This window comes from Nicotiana tomentosiformis, chromosome 1, assembly GCF_000390325.3.
Source record: "Nicotiana tomentosiformis chromosome 1, ASM39032v3, whole genome shotgun sequence".
NCBI classification, from domain to species: domain Eukaryota; kingdom Viridiplantae; phylum Streptophyta; class Magnoliopsida; order Solanales; family Solanaceae; genus Nicotiana; species Nicotiana tomentosiformis.
The window spans coordinates 6,508,943-6,525,512 of record NC_090812.1 but is presented as its reverse complement, the minus strand read 5'-3'; the positions used below and the strand labels follow the sequence as shown (position 1 = coordinate 6,525,512).

The 16,570-nt window shown below is 39.0% G+C and overlaps 1 protein-coding gene across 1 annotated transcript; it reads left to right on the top strand.

The window, feature by feature from the left end:
• The first annotated feature begins 4,486 nt into the window (after window positions 1-4,486).
• Window positions 4,487-8,498, top strand: LOC138897197 (uncharacterized). Its single transcript, XM_070183176.1, has 2 exons — window positions 4,487-4,921; window positions 8,460-8,498. The coding sequence occupies exons 1-2, from the start codon at window positions 4,487-4,489 to the stop codon at window positions 8,496-8,498; spliced, it is 474 nt and encodes a 157-aa protein (XP_070039277.1).
• The last annotated feature ends 8,072 nt before the right edge of the window (window positions 8,499-16,570 follow it).

Below are 16,570 nucleotides of genomic sequence, written 5' to 3'. Positions count from 1 at the left end.
AAATTTAGGTTGAAGTGTATTTTAATGTTATAAATGTCCGTTTGGGATTCCGAGCCTGGAATAGCTCAGTGTGATGATTCTGGTCTTAGGAGCGCATCCGAATGTTAATTTGGAGGTCCGTAGGTTATTTCGGAGTCATTTGGCGGAAGTTAGAAATTTGAAAATTTTTAAGAAGTTTGATCGTGAGTGAACTTTTTGATATCGGGTTCGGATTCCTATTTTGAAAATTGAAGTAGGTCCGTATGGTAATTTAATACTTGCACGCAAAATTTGGTGCCAATCCGAGTAGTTTAAGTATGTTTCGGTGCGTTCAGAATAAGTTTGAAAATTTTAAAAATTCTAAGTTGAATCAATTTGGTTTGAGGTATGATTTGTAGTTTTGATGTTATTTGATGTGATTTGAGGCCTCGAGCAAATTTGTGTTAGGTTATGGGACTGGTTGGTGTGATTAGACGGGATCCCGGGGGCCTCGGGTGTGTTTCAGGTTGGTTTCGGATCGAATTTGGATGAAAAGTTGTTGCTGGTTTGTTGGTTCTGGTTTTGTTCTTCGCGAACACGAAGGGAGTCACGCTTTCGCAAAGAAGGAAAATGGTGGCTGCTATCTTGTGCTTCGCGAATGCGAAGAAGGGCTCGCGAATGCGGAGGAGTGCTTGATGAACCTACGCGAACGCGGTGGGCCAGTCGCGAACGCGTAGAAGGAAATGGAGGAGATGTGCCTGAGGTCGTTGGCCTTCGCGAACGCGAAGTGTGGAACGCGAACGTGAAGAAACAAGGTCAACTGGCCATCGCGAACGTGACGAGGAGGTCGCGAACGCGAGGAACAATTTTGGCCATTTTCACTTCATTTCCGCCATGTGAGCCGATCTTGGAGCGATTTTGGAGCTACATCTTCATCATCTATGTCAAGATAAGTGATTCCCACCTATTGCAAGTTTAATACTTTGATTATATATGGATTTTGACAAGAAAATTTGTAGAAATTTCATATTTTGATGAAAAATCTAGAAATTGATATTTTTGGATTTTAACCACGAAAATGGCTATGGAATTGAATGAAAATGATATATTTGAGTTTTTGAGATTATGGGTAACGATTTCCTCCGAATATTTTCAGAATCCGGGCACATGGGCCCAGGGTGAATTTTAGAAATTTTACCATTTTGGATAGGGTAATTTATTTAATAGTCTAATTTTGAATTATTGAGCATGTATTAATTATTTTATATAACTTTTGGATAGTTTTGGATTTTCGGCACTGAATTGAGATTATTCGCGACATTGTGATCGGGAAGTGAGCTTTGATACAAGGTAAATCTCTTGTCTAACCTTATAACAGGGAATTTACCCCATAGGTGATTTAAATTAATAATTATTGATAATTGTAGGGGCTACGTACGCACGAGGTGACAAGAATTCATGCGTAGCTACTAATATTGCTAAAGTCCAGGTAGTTTAGGACTCAAATCATGAATTACTTGTGATAATTGTATCCTTATTTAATTAAAGCAATAGAATTATGTTGCAAATTGTTAGAGAAAATGGTAAAAGATTGAAATCTCACTTACTTGAAATTTTGTTCAGAATATTTAACTGTTGTAGAAATTTGTACATTCTCCTGCGTTAAATCTCAAAAATGTATATATATATTTTCATTCCGGAGGTTCATAAGAAAATGTCTTCCTTTCTTATGGAGCGGGTTGAACGCCTCGGTAGTATAGATGTATCTATGGATCGCGCCGCACGTTCCTCGGCAGTGTACACGATACTCTAGATCGGGCCGAACGACCTTGGCAGACATCGTGCCTAATAATAATAATTACACGATACCTTGATATTTTATTGCAGCTTGTGAAGCAAATTGATAAATGGGAAATTATTGGAATTTAATGAATTAATTATTTCTGTTGTTTAAGTAACATTACTGTCATTTCTATAAATCATGTTGATTTAAATATTTCCATTTTTAATATTATTGACCCTTAGTGAGTGTCAAAGTCAACCTCTCGTCACTACTTCTTCGAGATTAGGCTTGATACTTACTGGGTACACGTTGTTTACGTACTCATGCTACACTTGCTGCATATTTTTGTGCAGGTATAGATATGTCTAGCGGCCTTGTGGGCGTAGTGGTGTGGTTAAAATGTGGGGACTTAGGTGAGCTGCATTCTATATTACGATCCGCAGCCAACAGAGTCTCCTTCAGAGTTATTTATATTTTCCTGTCTAATTTGTATTCCGGACAGATGCTGTATTTTATTTTACTCTCTAGTTAATGTTCATGCACTTGCGACACCGGATTTTGGGAGTGGTTATGGGTTGTTTAGAAATTTTAGTTGCAAAAAAATATTTATCACTTACTCTATGAGTTCTATCTTTACTATTTAATTGAAGAAAATTTGATTCAAAAATACTAAATTGAGTAATTAAATTAATTAGTCAAGGTTGGCTGACCTGACAGCGGGGTTAGATGCCATCACGATCTTCAATGGATTTTGGATCGTGACAAAGATAATGGGAGAGATACACAAGATTATATATTAGATTTTGAGAGAGGTAGAGAGAGAGCCAAAAGAGAAAAAAGAAGGGGGGAGGATAGAGAGTTCACCCATATAATTGAAGGAAGAAGAAGGTCATTTGGGGGATTAAATTTGTAAGGGGACTCAATTAGATATTTTGGCTAATTGGGAAGATGAATCTTAGTGAAATACTTGAAGGACATGCACATATTGTGTGTCTATTCGCCACTAGAAGGCCTTAGGGGTCGTTTGGTTTCCAAGTAGGGATACACAATCTTATGGTTGGCCAAAAATATATATATTTAACCATTGTTGCCTCATATTCTAGTACTTTTAATCGTCTTTCGAGTATTAATTATATTACTTTATGCTTATTATTATATTTTAACTATGTAGGAATAAAGCGATGTGAAGATTAAGAGATTTGGAGCAAAATAAAATAAAATACGGAAAAAAAAAAACAAAATTAAAAGAATAAAAAAAGGAGGATACCCTTAGGGTTTTGTCCCCCAAATGGAAGACAACAGTAAGCTATGGAATGCCAAGCAAAACGCAGCAAAGAAGGATTGCAAAACGTTACTGGTTTCTGCGCTGGCCCTGGACGCTGGAGGCGAGATTTTTCCTAGTTCACTCGGGACAAGATTATTTCGGTCCTACGCGGCCAAACTTATATAAAAGGGGTTCTAAACCTATTTTAATGGGGAGACGACATTTTTGAGAGGAAAACACAAGCACAAAGCCGTCGTGGAGGCCGGAATTCATCAAATTCCATCTTTCTTCCACCAAACTTAGTAATTTTTATGTTTCTTTGTATGATTTGTTATTTGGCTACCATGTCTATATGGAGCTAAACTTCACGTTCTAGGGTTGTGATTCTTTCATGACTATTATTATTCGGATATTGATTTTATTTTCTTGATTTATCATATTAATTTATTTATTCAATCTTGCGCTTAATTATTTAATTGCTTGATCACCAATTGAATACTATCTACGAATCTAGAGTTGAACTCGAAAATGAGCATTCTAGATTGCACACATGATTGAGTAGAGCAAGTTCTTGAACTTGGGCATCGGGGAACAAATTTGCAGTTAGGATAGACATATACCCAATTGCCTTGTTTGGTTGATGTACATGAATTATAAATGTATTCTTGTTAGTCTAATTCCATAGACATATAGACTTTAGGTTAGCTTGAATAGGCGAGTACGAACTCGACAGATTCTTATGAGCAATATTAACCCTGTCAACCAATGAACTAGATGAATTAGTTAGTCAATTCAATTGAAGAATACAATAGGAATGTTAGATAGCCCATAACCCTAGATCGTTTTTAGTACATTGATAACATAAAAATTTGCACTTCCTTTGTTCAGAGTTCATTATTTATTTTCTTTTTATTGAAATTACTTTAGCATCACTACTTTTGGGTTTAATCCTTATTTAGATAATTAGGATAGTCTAATCTAGTTAATAGTTGATAACAAATCTCCGTGCGAACGATACTCTACTCACTACTCTATTACTTGACGACCGCGTATACTTGAGTGTGCGTTTGGCCGTAATAAGTTTTTGGCGCCTTTGTCGGGGACTTAGAATTAGCTATTTTTCTAGATTAGACATTTATTTTTATTTATTCAAGTTTTTTTGTTTTTTAATTTAGTTAGTATTTCTTATTTATTTTAACATGGTATCTTGGAATGAAAATTATTCGAATGATGGTTATTCTTATTTTGATGATCCTTCTCCATATTGTGGAGGACCTCACTGGTGGAAAAATTATCATAATATTCCCGAAAGCGAGTTGTGCGCACAATCTCAATCCTTTGAATTGAATATTTGTAATATGTGTGGTGGTCAAGATGGCCATTGGGATGGTTGTCCTAATTCTTTTCATCCTTCTGTGAGCCATTATTATGATCTTTCTAACAGTATTTGTGAGTTTAATAGGAGCAATAAAGTGTAGGATATGGAACGTGATACACATACTAGGGATATTTTGAGGCAAGTAACAGAGCAACAGGATGAACTCAAAAAAGATATGAAAAGAATGAGGGCAATAATTACAAGAATGAAGGCCAATATGGAAGAATTAAATAAAAAGAGCGTGTACCAGCAAGAGAACAATTTTGAAAAAGAGGAGATTTTGAGCCAAACTTGGCGGGTGGAACAAGCTGAAAGATTAGAAATATATGAGACTCAATGTGAGGAAATTACAAATGAGATGAGATACATTATAGAAGTAAGAGTTGAACTGGGACAAGAGATCGATAAATTTGGCACTACTATTCACAACTTAGAGGCTCAATTGAATGCAAAGGTTGATACATCTAATAGCCAACAAAATAGTAATGAGTTGTGTGAAGCTGAAAAGGAGCTTATACGCCAAATTGAGGAGCTAAAAGTGGAGAGCCAATCATTCGAGCATATTTTTGTTGATGATGCCCATGTTGAGAAAAGTACACTAGAGCCATGTGAGGAAACAAATAATGTTATATTTGAAGACTCTTGTGCATGTAAATATGAGGATGTAAAGAGTAATACAATTCTAGATTTAGGGCGTATTGGTCCTCATTCCATTCATTTTTCAACATTGTGTTTGGATGATGACATGGAAATCGAGTCATCTGAGCCTTTGGAGGAGCCAATGGACGAGGAACGGGGTGCTTATATTCTTGAATTCGCCGTGCCAGAGAGACAGAATTACATACCTCATCCGAAGGTCAAGAAGTGTAGAATGCGATATTGGTTGCTTGGCCCAATTAAATTTGTCTCACCGCCCCGGGAGCATAATAGAAAGCTTGAAGCCAAATTAGGGGCTCAATTCATAAGTTCGAGGTGGAGGCAAAAAGTGGTTCACGTTGTGCCGCGACGTTAAATTAGGCGTTTGTTGAGAGGCAACCCAGCTTTACTACTTTCTTTTAGTTTTGATTTTTTTTCTTATTGTATTATTTGTGTAGTGTTATTTTATTTTGTAGGATTTTGAGCATAGGTAGCAAAGCCATAGGAAGTGTGCAAAAGTGAGTCATGTGGCTGGAACTAAGTGTGGGGTACCCGCACAAAGGCTCATACCTGGGAGAAGTCTGAGTATCCCGTGAGCTGCTAATGCTTCGGCCTTTGGCCTACCAAGGAGTCTCTTTTACCCTCTTGTTGTTTACAGTGTGCATTGAGAACATTGCACAATTTTAAGTGTGAGGTGAGGAGATTGTTTGGATAATTTTAAAGAAAAAAATATTTGAAAAAAAAAAAAGAAAATTGAAAAAAAAGCAGAAATTTTGGATTTTTTCCGACGATGGATTTTGTGGACAACTTTCATGAGGGATTAAGGTCCAATGAAAAAAAATCTAAAAATATTTTCTTTTATGTTCTAGTTAGTCTTAGTTAGATAATAATCTCCCTTGATTTTTCTTTTTTGCATCGGTTTTTTCCAGGGGATGTAACTTGAACCGGGTAATTTTTTTTATTTTAAGGATTAGATTATTTTTAGGAGTAGTAAAAGAGGGAGAAGAAAAACCTTTGTGACTTGTTTGATACTAGCATATTTAGGCCTGAGTTTGAGTAGTACTTTTCTCTAAGTGCTTGAGTAATAAATAAAATAGCAGATTTTCTGACACCTAAGCTCAGGGTTGCGACTCTATATATAGCTTATTCTTATTTTGTTGTTCGCTATGATCATGTCTGTCTTAGAGTAAAATTGATCCATCTTGATTGATACTTGTGTCATGTGTGGTGATGATTTCTTATATATATTCCATGTTTTGCATCTTAGTCTAGAGCTTGCCCTGCATGTTATTGAAGCGAAATAAAAGTGTTGCTCTGTTTAGTATATGATAATAGGCTTTCTTTGATATGTCTTGTGAATTTTAAGCTTTTCAGATATTGTACCACTAGTTAGCCCTTTGAGCCTATAGCATTTTGTTTGGAAGCCGTATTTTTGCCTTGATCCATTTATTGAATTCCTAGTTTTTGCACCCTGCTTTCTTTAGCAGTGTTGCTTAGATTGTGATATTAATTGATAACTTTGAAGAAAGGGATGATTAAGTGAAAAAGGTAACCAATGATAGCTGCAAAGTGATGAAAAGGCCCTCTTGAAAAGAATGTGACATGAAAAAAAAAATGAAAAAAATTGCTATGAAAAAAAATGAAATGTTCATGATATGAGGGATATAATTGTGAAACAATTGATGAAGAGATGGCTAAAAAATAAAATTAAGAGCTGAAAATAATGGGTGATGAAGTCTAAAGTGCAAAGTGCTTAGGGAAGTATAAGTCATTGTTATATAGTTCTCCTACCCGTTCCCTAGCCAACATTACAACCCGTTAAAGTCATATTGATTCTATTTGAGCATACTTAATTAGCATAGATGTACATAATGGGCACGCCTATGGTTCTTTGTGTATACATATGAATTTGTTTCTGAGTGCGAGAGTTGTTCTTTGATGCTAAGTCCTTAAATTATATTCATTATTTGATTTGAGTGTATGAACTATTTATTCTTGTGAGGGCACTGATTTCATGATAAATATGTGATGTTATTAGCTTTATTTGACAGAGTCCCTCTCTAGGTTAGGAGGTTAGAAGTTTGTTGTTTGTTTGTGACTTGTATATCTTGCACGATGATTAGGAAGTGTATATGTGATGGTTTGAGTTGTCATAGGACCTAGTTGTTAGTATCAACCGAAGTGGTGGTGTTTCTAGGCTTGATTAGTAATTTTGAGAATCTATTGGAGTTGGATATTAGCATATTATTTTTGGGTTAGTTGGTTGTAAATTGAAATATGGGCTATAAAATTGAAAAGTAGGAAGCCCACTTGTTCTTATGTGAAATTTTCCAAAAATTAAAACTAAAAGACACAAATGTGGACACATTGGCATTGAGATGGTCAGCTTTTAACAAAGCCTTTGGGCTTCTTCGGAGAACGGTGCATGTAAGCTTGAGCATTTTATTTCTTCCGCATTCAAAATTGCAACAGTACGAAGTGCATTGAACATAACAATTATAATTGAGAAAACTGTTACTCAAAATAAATTACTTCATCTGTCAAAGAAAACCAACAGATATACAATTAAAATTGTTAATTAATTATCTCATCTGTTGAAGAAACCCATCAAACACTCAATTAAATTCTTATCAAACATCTGCATATATAAATTGCCTTTGAAATCGAATTGAAATTTTCTGCTTCCGTAAAAATATTGTAAATTTTAGTTAAGCTTATATTTTCGCCTCCTGCAACATACAAATCTACTACTATATACGTCAACTCAAGTAAGTAATTTTTTTTCTCTTATTACTCTCCATGAAAAACACTAGAACACTTCCTACAATTATTTAGTTCTATGAAGTAGTGCTATCATTTTTTTTTTGTGGTAACTATATATGTGTAACAAATGATATATCAAGCATTTGGCAGTTTATTGTCATATTTGGTATAAGAGTAAACTTAGTTTGGTTATCCAGAAACGTAGAAACAACCAAAGATAATTTTGTTATCAAACTGTTTCGGATATTCAAGGCATCTACTCTTTTCATGTACGCATTATTCTGGATCGGGTCGAACGACCTCGGCATAAGCGTGCGTTATATCGCTGGCAGTCCGAATGTTCACGAGATTATTCTTCCACTGATGCATGGTCTTTTATATGGTATTCCTTATCCGTTTGATACTGGCACTTGATATATCTGAGTTGTTGAGGTAGAATATAAGACTGAGAAAATCATACCCTTTAAAAGAATTTTTGGAAGATTATGTAACTTATAGATTTACCCCATTATTGATGTATGCTTCATATCTGTTATGATTTATTATATTGCTTTATTGGACCTCTAGTAAATGTCGATGTCGACCCCTCGTGACTACTTCTCCGGGGTTAAGCTAGACATTTACTGGGTACGAGTTGATTTACGTATTCATGCTACACTTCTGCTCTAAATGTGTAGGATCTGACAGGTTCAATTGGTGATCATCTTGGCGCGTAAGCGTAACTGTTGAGGAGACTTTATGATGAGCTGCATTCCAGGCTACGTATCACAGCCCACAGAGTTTCCATCGTAATTTACTCTATCCTGTCTTATTTACATTCCAGACAGATGTTGTATTATTATTGTACTACTTAGTAAATGCTCATGCACTTGTGACACCGGATTTTGGGATGTTCTAGAAGTTGTTTGTGATTTTGCTTAGCATTTACATACTTTTATTATCTATTCTGTTAAAAAATTTAAGTTTCCATGATTTTAATGCGTTGATTTCTTTATCTAATAAAATTCACGATTTCGAGAATAATAAAGTTCATAATTAAGTTGGTAGTTCACTGTTAACTTGCCAAACAGCAACGTTGGGCGCATGTTGAAGACTGAAGCTACAATGTACAAAAGCTAGGGACTAAACTACACTTTAGCAAACTTATAACTGAAATTAGGAAAGTAGTTATTAACTACCTTGTGTTAGTTACAGATATGAAAGAATCTGTAGAGCAAATTCTTCATGTATATATACTCTTGATCCGCTCATTGTATAGAATACAATTGAATGAAATGAATACAATACACTTTACTTCCTCCTCTCTCAAGATCATCTAATTCTCTCTTCTTCCTCGACTCCATTTCTGCTTCTATTCTTTCTTCTTCTTCTATATTTTTTTCTTGAGTTCTTAGCTCACATAGTACTCAAATAAGTTCACGGTATCATAACAGCAAAGCCTCAAAGCTTGAAGATCGAATCAATTCCGCAAATCATTTGAAGAAAGAAAGATCTTTCAAATCAAAGAAACAAGAATGGGTAATACTGCAGATCAAGAAGCAGTTGCAAGTGCTACTGTGTCTGGAGGAGGAAACAGTGAAGCTTCTCTAGGAATCGTCTATATTCACCCTTTGTTTCTCCATCCATCAGATTTTAGTGGTATACAAATTATCTTCTTTCAACTTACAGGTATCGAAAACTATTTTATTTGGTTACGTTCAATGAAAATTTCTCTGTTAGGAAGGAATAAACTAGGACTTGTGGATGGCTCTTGTAAAAAAGAGGATTTTCCTGAAGCTATGGGAAATCATAGGGAAAAGGGTTAATGCCATAGTTCTTTCTTGGATAATGAGATCAGTTGCTAAAGGACTTCTAGGAGGTATTATGTATGCTACTAATGCCTAGGTTGTTTGGGAAGAATTGTATGAACGATTTAACAAAATTGATGGTTCGAGAACCTTTAATACCCATAAAGAGATTGCTACTTATTGTAACGACCCGGCCAGTCGTTTTGAATATTATAACCCCATTCCCTCATTTACTGATCAATTTATGTCTTGCAATTGATTTATGACTTATCAGGTTAGTTGGTTCGGGACCGGAGTGGCTTCAAGGGTGAATTGAGACACTTAGTCTCTTAAGTAGAAACTTAAATTGAAAAAGTCAACCGGATATTGACCTATGTGTAAATAATCTCAAATTTAAATTTCGATGATTTTGTTAGCTCCGTTAGGTAATTTTGGACTTAGGAGTGCGTCCGAAATGTGATTTGGAGGTCCGTGGTAGAACTAGGCTTGAATTAATGAAATTGGAAATTTGGCGATTTCGGTCGGTAGTGGAAAAATTTGATATCGGGGTCGGAATGGAATTTTGAAAGTTGGAGTAGGTTCGTAGTGTCATTTGTTATATGTGTTCAAAATTTGAGGTCATTCGAACGTGGTTTGGTTGGTTTCGGCATTGGTTTCTGAATTTGGAAATTTAAAAGTTCTTAGGCTTAAATCCGATGGTAATTTGATGATTTGATGTTGTTTTTAGTGATTCGACTGTTCGACTAAGTTGGTATGTTGATATATAACTTGTTGGTATTTTTGGTTGAGGTCCTGAGGGACTCGGGATGATTTCGGATGGGTATCGGGGAGTTTGGAAGTTGGAAAATGCAGCTGGAAGATGCCGGTGTAAGGCTACTGGTGTGGCTGCACCTGCGAATTTTGAGCTGCAGGTGCGATGATCGCATGTGCGGATGGCATGTAGCAGATGCGAAAAATGGAGGCCTGGCATTGAGCTCATGTGCGGAAGAGAGGATCGCACCTGCGAGCCCGCAGGTGCGAAGGGGCAGCCGCAAGTGCGAAGCTTGGCGTCTAAGTGACTTTCGCATATGCGCACCTGGGACCGCAGATTCGAGTCCGCAGGTTCGAGAAAGGGTCCGCAGGTGCGGAAACCCTGGGGCAGGTCCTATATATCACACTTCGCGAATTTTGGTGCGTTCTTCACCATTTCTATTCAGTTTTTGGAGCTTTAGGGAGAGTTTTGAAGAGGGAATCAAGGGGGTTTCATTGAGGCAAGTTACTTGAGCCCTAATACTTGTATATATTATGATTTTCCGTTGTTTAATTGTTGTAATTAGTGAAAATGAGGGGTTAGGGCTTGGGATTTTTGGAGAAATAATTTAAGGATTTAAAGGACCAAACGATGTCGGATTTTGATGAATTTTATATGGTTAGACTCGGGAGAGGACAAGGTTTATTATTCTGCCATTTTTGACTAATTTTGAGATGTAGGACCGGGGGTCGGGTTTTGGTCGGTTTCAGATTTTTGGCATATTTTGTAGTTTTTCTTGTGGAATTCATTCCATTAGCGTATATTGATGGTATTGTACTGATTGTGATTAGATTCGGAGCATTTGGAGACCGGGTCCAGAGACGAGGGCATCCCGGGGTAGGATATTTACGTTGTTAAGGTAAGTAACAATTTTAACTCTAGCTTTGAGGATATAAACCCGGAGATTTGACATCACGTGATTGTTTGAAAGTGATACCCACGCTAGGTGACGAGCGTGTGGGTGTGCACTGCGAGGGATTGAGACTTGGTCCATCCCGTGAGGTTGTGAGCTTAATTGGCTATTATCTGTGGTTATGTGTTTATTTGTTATTGAACTTGTTTAATTTGGCTATTATATGTGGTTATGTGTTTATTTGTTAGAGATCATGCTTAGGCTTTATTCATGCTCACATTATTTGTACTGAGTCATAGAAATTATTGTACATGCTACCTCAGTCTCTATTATCTGCTAATATGCAGTGGTACTTGATGTGGGTTGTGTTCCCTTATTTGTTGGTGATGATGAGGCTAGTGAGGTACATGATTGAGTGAGGCCGAGGGCATGGTTGTGAGGATATTAATACCATAGCGCGTGAGTTCGTAGCACGTGAGTTGACCGTGCGGCTCCAGGTATTGATACCATAGCGCGTGAGTTGTCCGCGTAGCACGTGAGTTGACTGTGCGGATCCAGGTATTGATATGATGGCACGTGAGTTGTCCGTGCTTAGCGCTTGGGCTTTGGGAGCCCCTCCGGAGTCTGTACACACCCCCAGTGAGCACAGAGTGTTAAGCGTTTTGAGTATTGAGTGCTGAGTGCGAGTGATGAGTGATGGAGTGACACTGTTGCGAGATTGTATTTATTTGTGTTGTTGCTGCATTTATCTATTAAACTTCTTTGTGGCATTTACTGAGTTATGGAATTTACCTGTTTATTTTTAAATTGTGAAAATAAATAACTGGACTGTTTTACTTAGCTTGTCACTATTGCTCAGTTCCTTAGTTATTTCTGTTACTTGCTGAGGTGGTTGTACTCATGCTACACCCTACACTTTATGTGCAGATTCAGGTAAGTTACAGCGCGGCGATCGTTGAGTTCAGGCTGGCTATTTGTGGAGATTGCAAGGTAGCTGCTAGCGTCCGCAGGACCTTGTTACTCCTTTTATCATTGTTTCTTTTGGATTGTATTGACAGTTAGAAAATTTCATTTCTTAGTTCATAGATTTAGACGATCTTGACTTAGTGACACCCCGATGTTTGGGGCTCATTTACGTATTTCAAAAATTATATTTAAAGTTGATTTAGTTTATGAGAAATTTAGATGTTGAAATATTTTATTAAATTCTTATAATCGATTTAGTAGTAATATTTTGGGAAATAGGCTTGCCTTGTAACACGATAGGCGCCATCACGACCACAGTTAGATTTTGGGTCGTGACAAGTTGGTATCAGAGCTAAGGTTACATAAGTCTCGCGAGTCATGAGCGGGTATAGTAGAGTCTTGCGGATCGGTACGGAGACGTCTGTACTTATTTTCAAGAGGTTGCAGAACCTTTAGGAAAATTTCATATTTTTGGATTCTTATCGTGCACTCTGTGTATTCTAGTAACTAAACATCAGTATTTCATTCACTCACAGATGGTGAGGACTCGTGCTACCGGTCAAGAGGGTCAGCCACCAGTTCGGGTCGCGAGAGGCCGAGGTCGCGGTAGAGGCCATGGTAGGGGCATAGGTGCAGCTCGTACAGCAGCCGGGGAAGTACCTGTTGATCCACCAGTTGTCCCAGATCATGACCAGGTTCCAGTTGTTGATGCACCAGCTCAGGCACACCACCTGTGCCTATTGTGATTCTTGGCCTTCAAGAGGCCCTAGCTCAGATTCTGACAGCGTGTACCGGCCTTGCTCATGCGGTCTCTATTTCGACGACCGCAACCACTTCTCAGGCTAGGGGAGGCACTCAGACTCCCATCGCTCGCACACTCAAGCAGGTTGTTTGGGACTTCAGACACATGAGGCACCACCATCCCAGCCGGTTATAGCTGCACAGGATTATGTGGTTCCTACTATGCCTGAGGATGATCAAGGTAGGTTGGAGAGGTTTGGGACACTCCAGCCGCCACCTTTCAGTGGCACAGAGAGAGAGGACGCTCAGGATTTCTTAGACAGGTGTCAGAGGATACTCCGTACTGCTAGTATTTTGGAGACTTGTGGGGTCTCATTCACTACCTTTCAGTTTTCTGGGGTTGCACTCAGATGGTGGGAGACTTACGAGAGGCATAGGCCTGTTGGTGCAGCACCCCTTACTTGGCAGCAATTCTCTATTCTTTTTCTGGAGAAGTTTGTACCTGAGTCCCTCAGAGAGGAGCTGCACAGGCAGTTTGAGCAGCTTCGCCAGGGTGAGATGTTTGTTACACAGTATGAGATGTGGTTCTCCGAGTTAGCTCGTCATGCGGTCTGGTTGGTTCCCACATACCAAGAGAGGATCAGGAGGTTTATAGATGGCCTCGGCTTTCAGCTTCGATTGCTTATGACCAGGGAGAAAGTATCTGGGGTTACCTTTGATGAGGTTGTCTACATTGCTCGATAGATTGAGATAGTTCGAGGTCAGGAGAGGACTAAGAGGGAGACTAAGAGGCCTCGTGGTCAGGGTGGTTTCAGTGGTGCTCCTTAGGGAGGTCAGTTTCAGCAGAACCAATTTCAGTAGGGCCAATCATCATTCAGTGCATTGCCAGCACAGGGTTCTCATTATGCCCTGCCCGCTCAAGTATCATCGGGTAATTCTTTTGGGCATCAGGAGCAACAATTTCATTAGAGGATGGGGTGTTTCGAGTGTAGGGATTTTGGTCACATTGCAAGATATTGCTCGAGGATGTTGGGTGGGACTCCGCAGCGGAGTACTCAGCCTCCGACTACAGCACCAGTTACCTCACCACCCACCCAGCCAGCTAAGGGTGGAATTCATCCAGCTAGGGGCGGAGCTCAGTCAGTTATGGGTCGCCCCAGAGGGGGAGGCAGATCAGGGGGTGGTCAGGACCATTTCTATGCCCTCACAGCCAGGTCAGACGTTATTGCTTCAGATGTTGTTATTTCAGGTATGTTCTTCTGTTAGACTCGTTCGAGGACGAATGTTTGTTTAAGAGGGGGAGAATGTAACGACCCGGCCGGTCGTTTTGAATATTATAACCCCATTCCCCCATTTACTGCTCAATTTATGTCTTGCAATTGATTTATGACTTATCAGGTTAGTTGGTTCGGGACCGGAGTGGCTTCAGGGTAAATTGAGACACTTAGTCTCTTAAGAAGAATCTTAAATTGGAAAAGTCAACTGGATGTTGACCTATGTGTAAACGATCTTAGATTTAAATTCTGATGATTCTGTTAGCTCCGTTAGGTGATTTTGGACTTAGGAGTGCGTCTGGAATGTAATTTGGAGGTCCGTGGTAGAATTAGGCTTGAATTGGTGAAATTAGAAATTTGACGAGTTTGGTCGGCAGTGAAAAAATTTGATATCGGGGTCGGAATGGAATTCCAGAAGTTGGAGTAGGTTCGTAGTGTCATTTGTTATGTGTGTTCAAAATTTTAGGTTATTCGGACGTGGTTTGGTTGGTTTCGGCATTGGTTGCCGAATTTGGAAATTTAGAAGTTCTTAAGGCTTGAATCCGAGGGTAATTTGATTATTTGATGTTGTTTTGAGTGATTCAACGGTTCGACTAAGTTGGTATGTTGATATATGACTTGTTGGTATTTTTGGTTGAGGTCCTGAGGGACTCGGGATGATTTCGGATGGGTATCGGGGAATTTGGAAGTTGGAAAATGCAGCTGGAAGCTGCTAGTGTAAGGCTACTGATGTGGCCGCACCTGCGGATTTTGAGCCGCAGGTGCGATGATTGCAGGTGCGGATGGCATGTCGCAGATGTGGAAAATGGAGGCCTTGCATTGAGCGCAGGTGCGGAAGAGAGGATCGCACCTGCGAGCCCGCAGGTGCGAAGGGGCAGCCGCATGTGCAAAGCTTGGCGTCTAAGTGACTTTCGCATATGCGCACCTGGGACCGCAGATGCGAGTCAGCAGGTGTGAGAAAGGGTTCGCAGGTGCAGAATCCTTGGGGCAGATCCTATATATCACAATTTCTATTCGGTTTTTGGAGCTTTAGGGAGAGTTTTGAAGAGGGAATCAAGGGGGTTTCGTTGAGAGAAGTTACTTGAGCCCTAATACTTGTATATAAGGTGATTTTCCTTTATTTAATTATTGTAATTAGTGAAAATGAGGGGTTAGTGCTTGGGATTTTTGGAGAAATAATTTAAGGATTTGAAGGACCAAACGATGTCGGATTTTGATGAATTTTATATGGTTAGACTCGGGAGAGGACAACGTTTATTATTCTGCCATTTTTGACTAATTTCAAGACGTGGGTCCGGGGGTCGGGTTTTGGTCTGTTTTAGATTTTGGCATATTTTTGTAGTTTTTCATGTGGAATTCATTCCATTAGCATATATTGATCGTATTGTACTGATTATGATTAGATTCGGAGCATTTGGAGACCGGGTCCAGAGACGAGGGCATCCCGGGGTAAGATATTTACGCTGTTAAGGTAAGTAACAATTTTAACTCTGGCTTTGAGGGTATAAACCCGGAGATTTGACATCACGTGATTGTTTGGAAGTGATACCCACGCTAGGTGACGAGCGTGTGGGTGTGCACCGCGAGGGATTGAGACTTGGTCCGTCCCGTGAGGCTTAATTGGCTATTATCTGTGGTTATGTATTTATTTGTTGTTGAACTTGTTTGCCTTCATGTTAGAGATCATGCTTAGGCTTTATTCATGCTCACATTATTTGTACTCAGTCTTAGAAATTATTGTACATGTTACCTCAGTCTCTATTATCTGCTAATATGCGGTGGTACTTAATGTGGGTTGTGTTCCCTTATTTGTTGGTGATGATGAGGCTAGTGAGGTACATAATTGAGTGAGGCCGAGGGCATGGTTGTGAGGATATTAATACCATAGCGTGTGAGTTCGTAGCACGTGAGTTGACCGTGCGGGTCTAGGTATTGATACCATAGCGCGTGAGTTATCCGCGTAGCACGTAAGTTGACCGTGCGGATACAGGTATTGATATGATGGCACGTGAGTTGTCCATGCTTAGAGCTTGGGCTTTGGGAGCCCCTCCGGAGTCTGTACACACCCCCAATGAGCGCAGAGTGTTGAGAGTTTTGAGTATTGAGTGCGAGTGATGAGTGATGGAGTGACACTGCTGCGAGGTTGTATTTATTTTTGTTGTTGTGTGCATTTATCTGTTAAACTTCTTTGTGGCATTTACTGAGTTATGGAATTTACCTGTTTATTTTTAAATTATGAAAATAAATAACTGGATTGTTTTACTTAGCTCGTCACTATTGCTTAGTTCCTTAGTTATTTCTATTACTTGCTGAGGTAGTTGTACTCATGCTACACCCTGCACTTTATATGCAGATTCAGGTAAGTTAGAGCGCGACG

Bases quoted from the DNA above. Each gene is read 5' to 3' on its own strand.
- LOC138897197 (XM_070183176.1), top strand. From the start codon at position 4,487: ATGGAACGTGATACACATACTAGGGATATTTTGAGGCAAGTAACAGAG. The intron at 4,922-8,459 runs GTGGAGAGCCAA...CTAAATGTGTAG, and splicing joins GCCAAATTGAGGAGCTAAAA to GATCTGACAGGTTCAATTGG.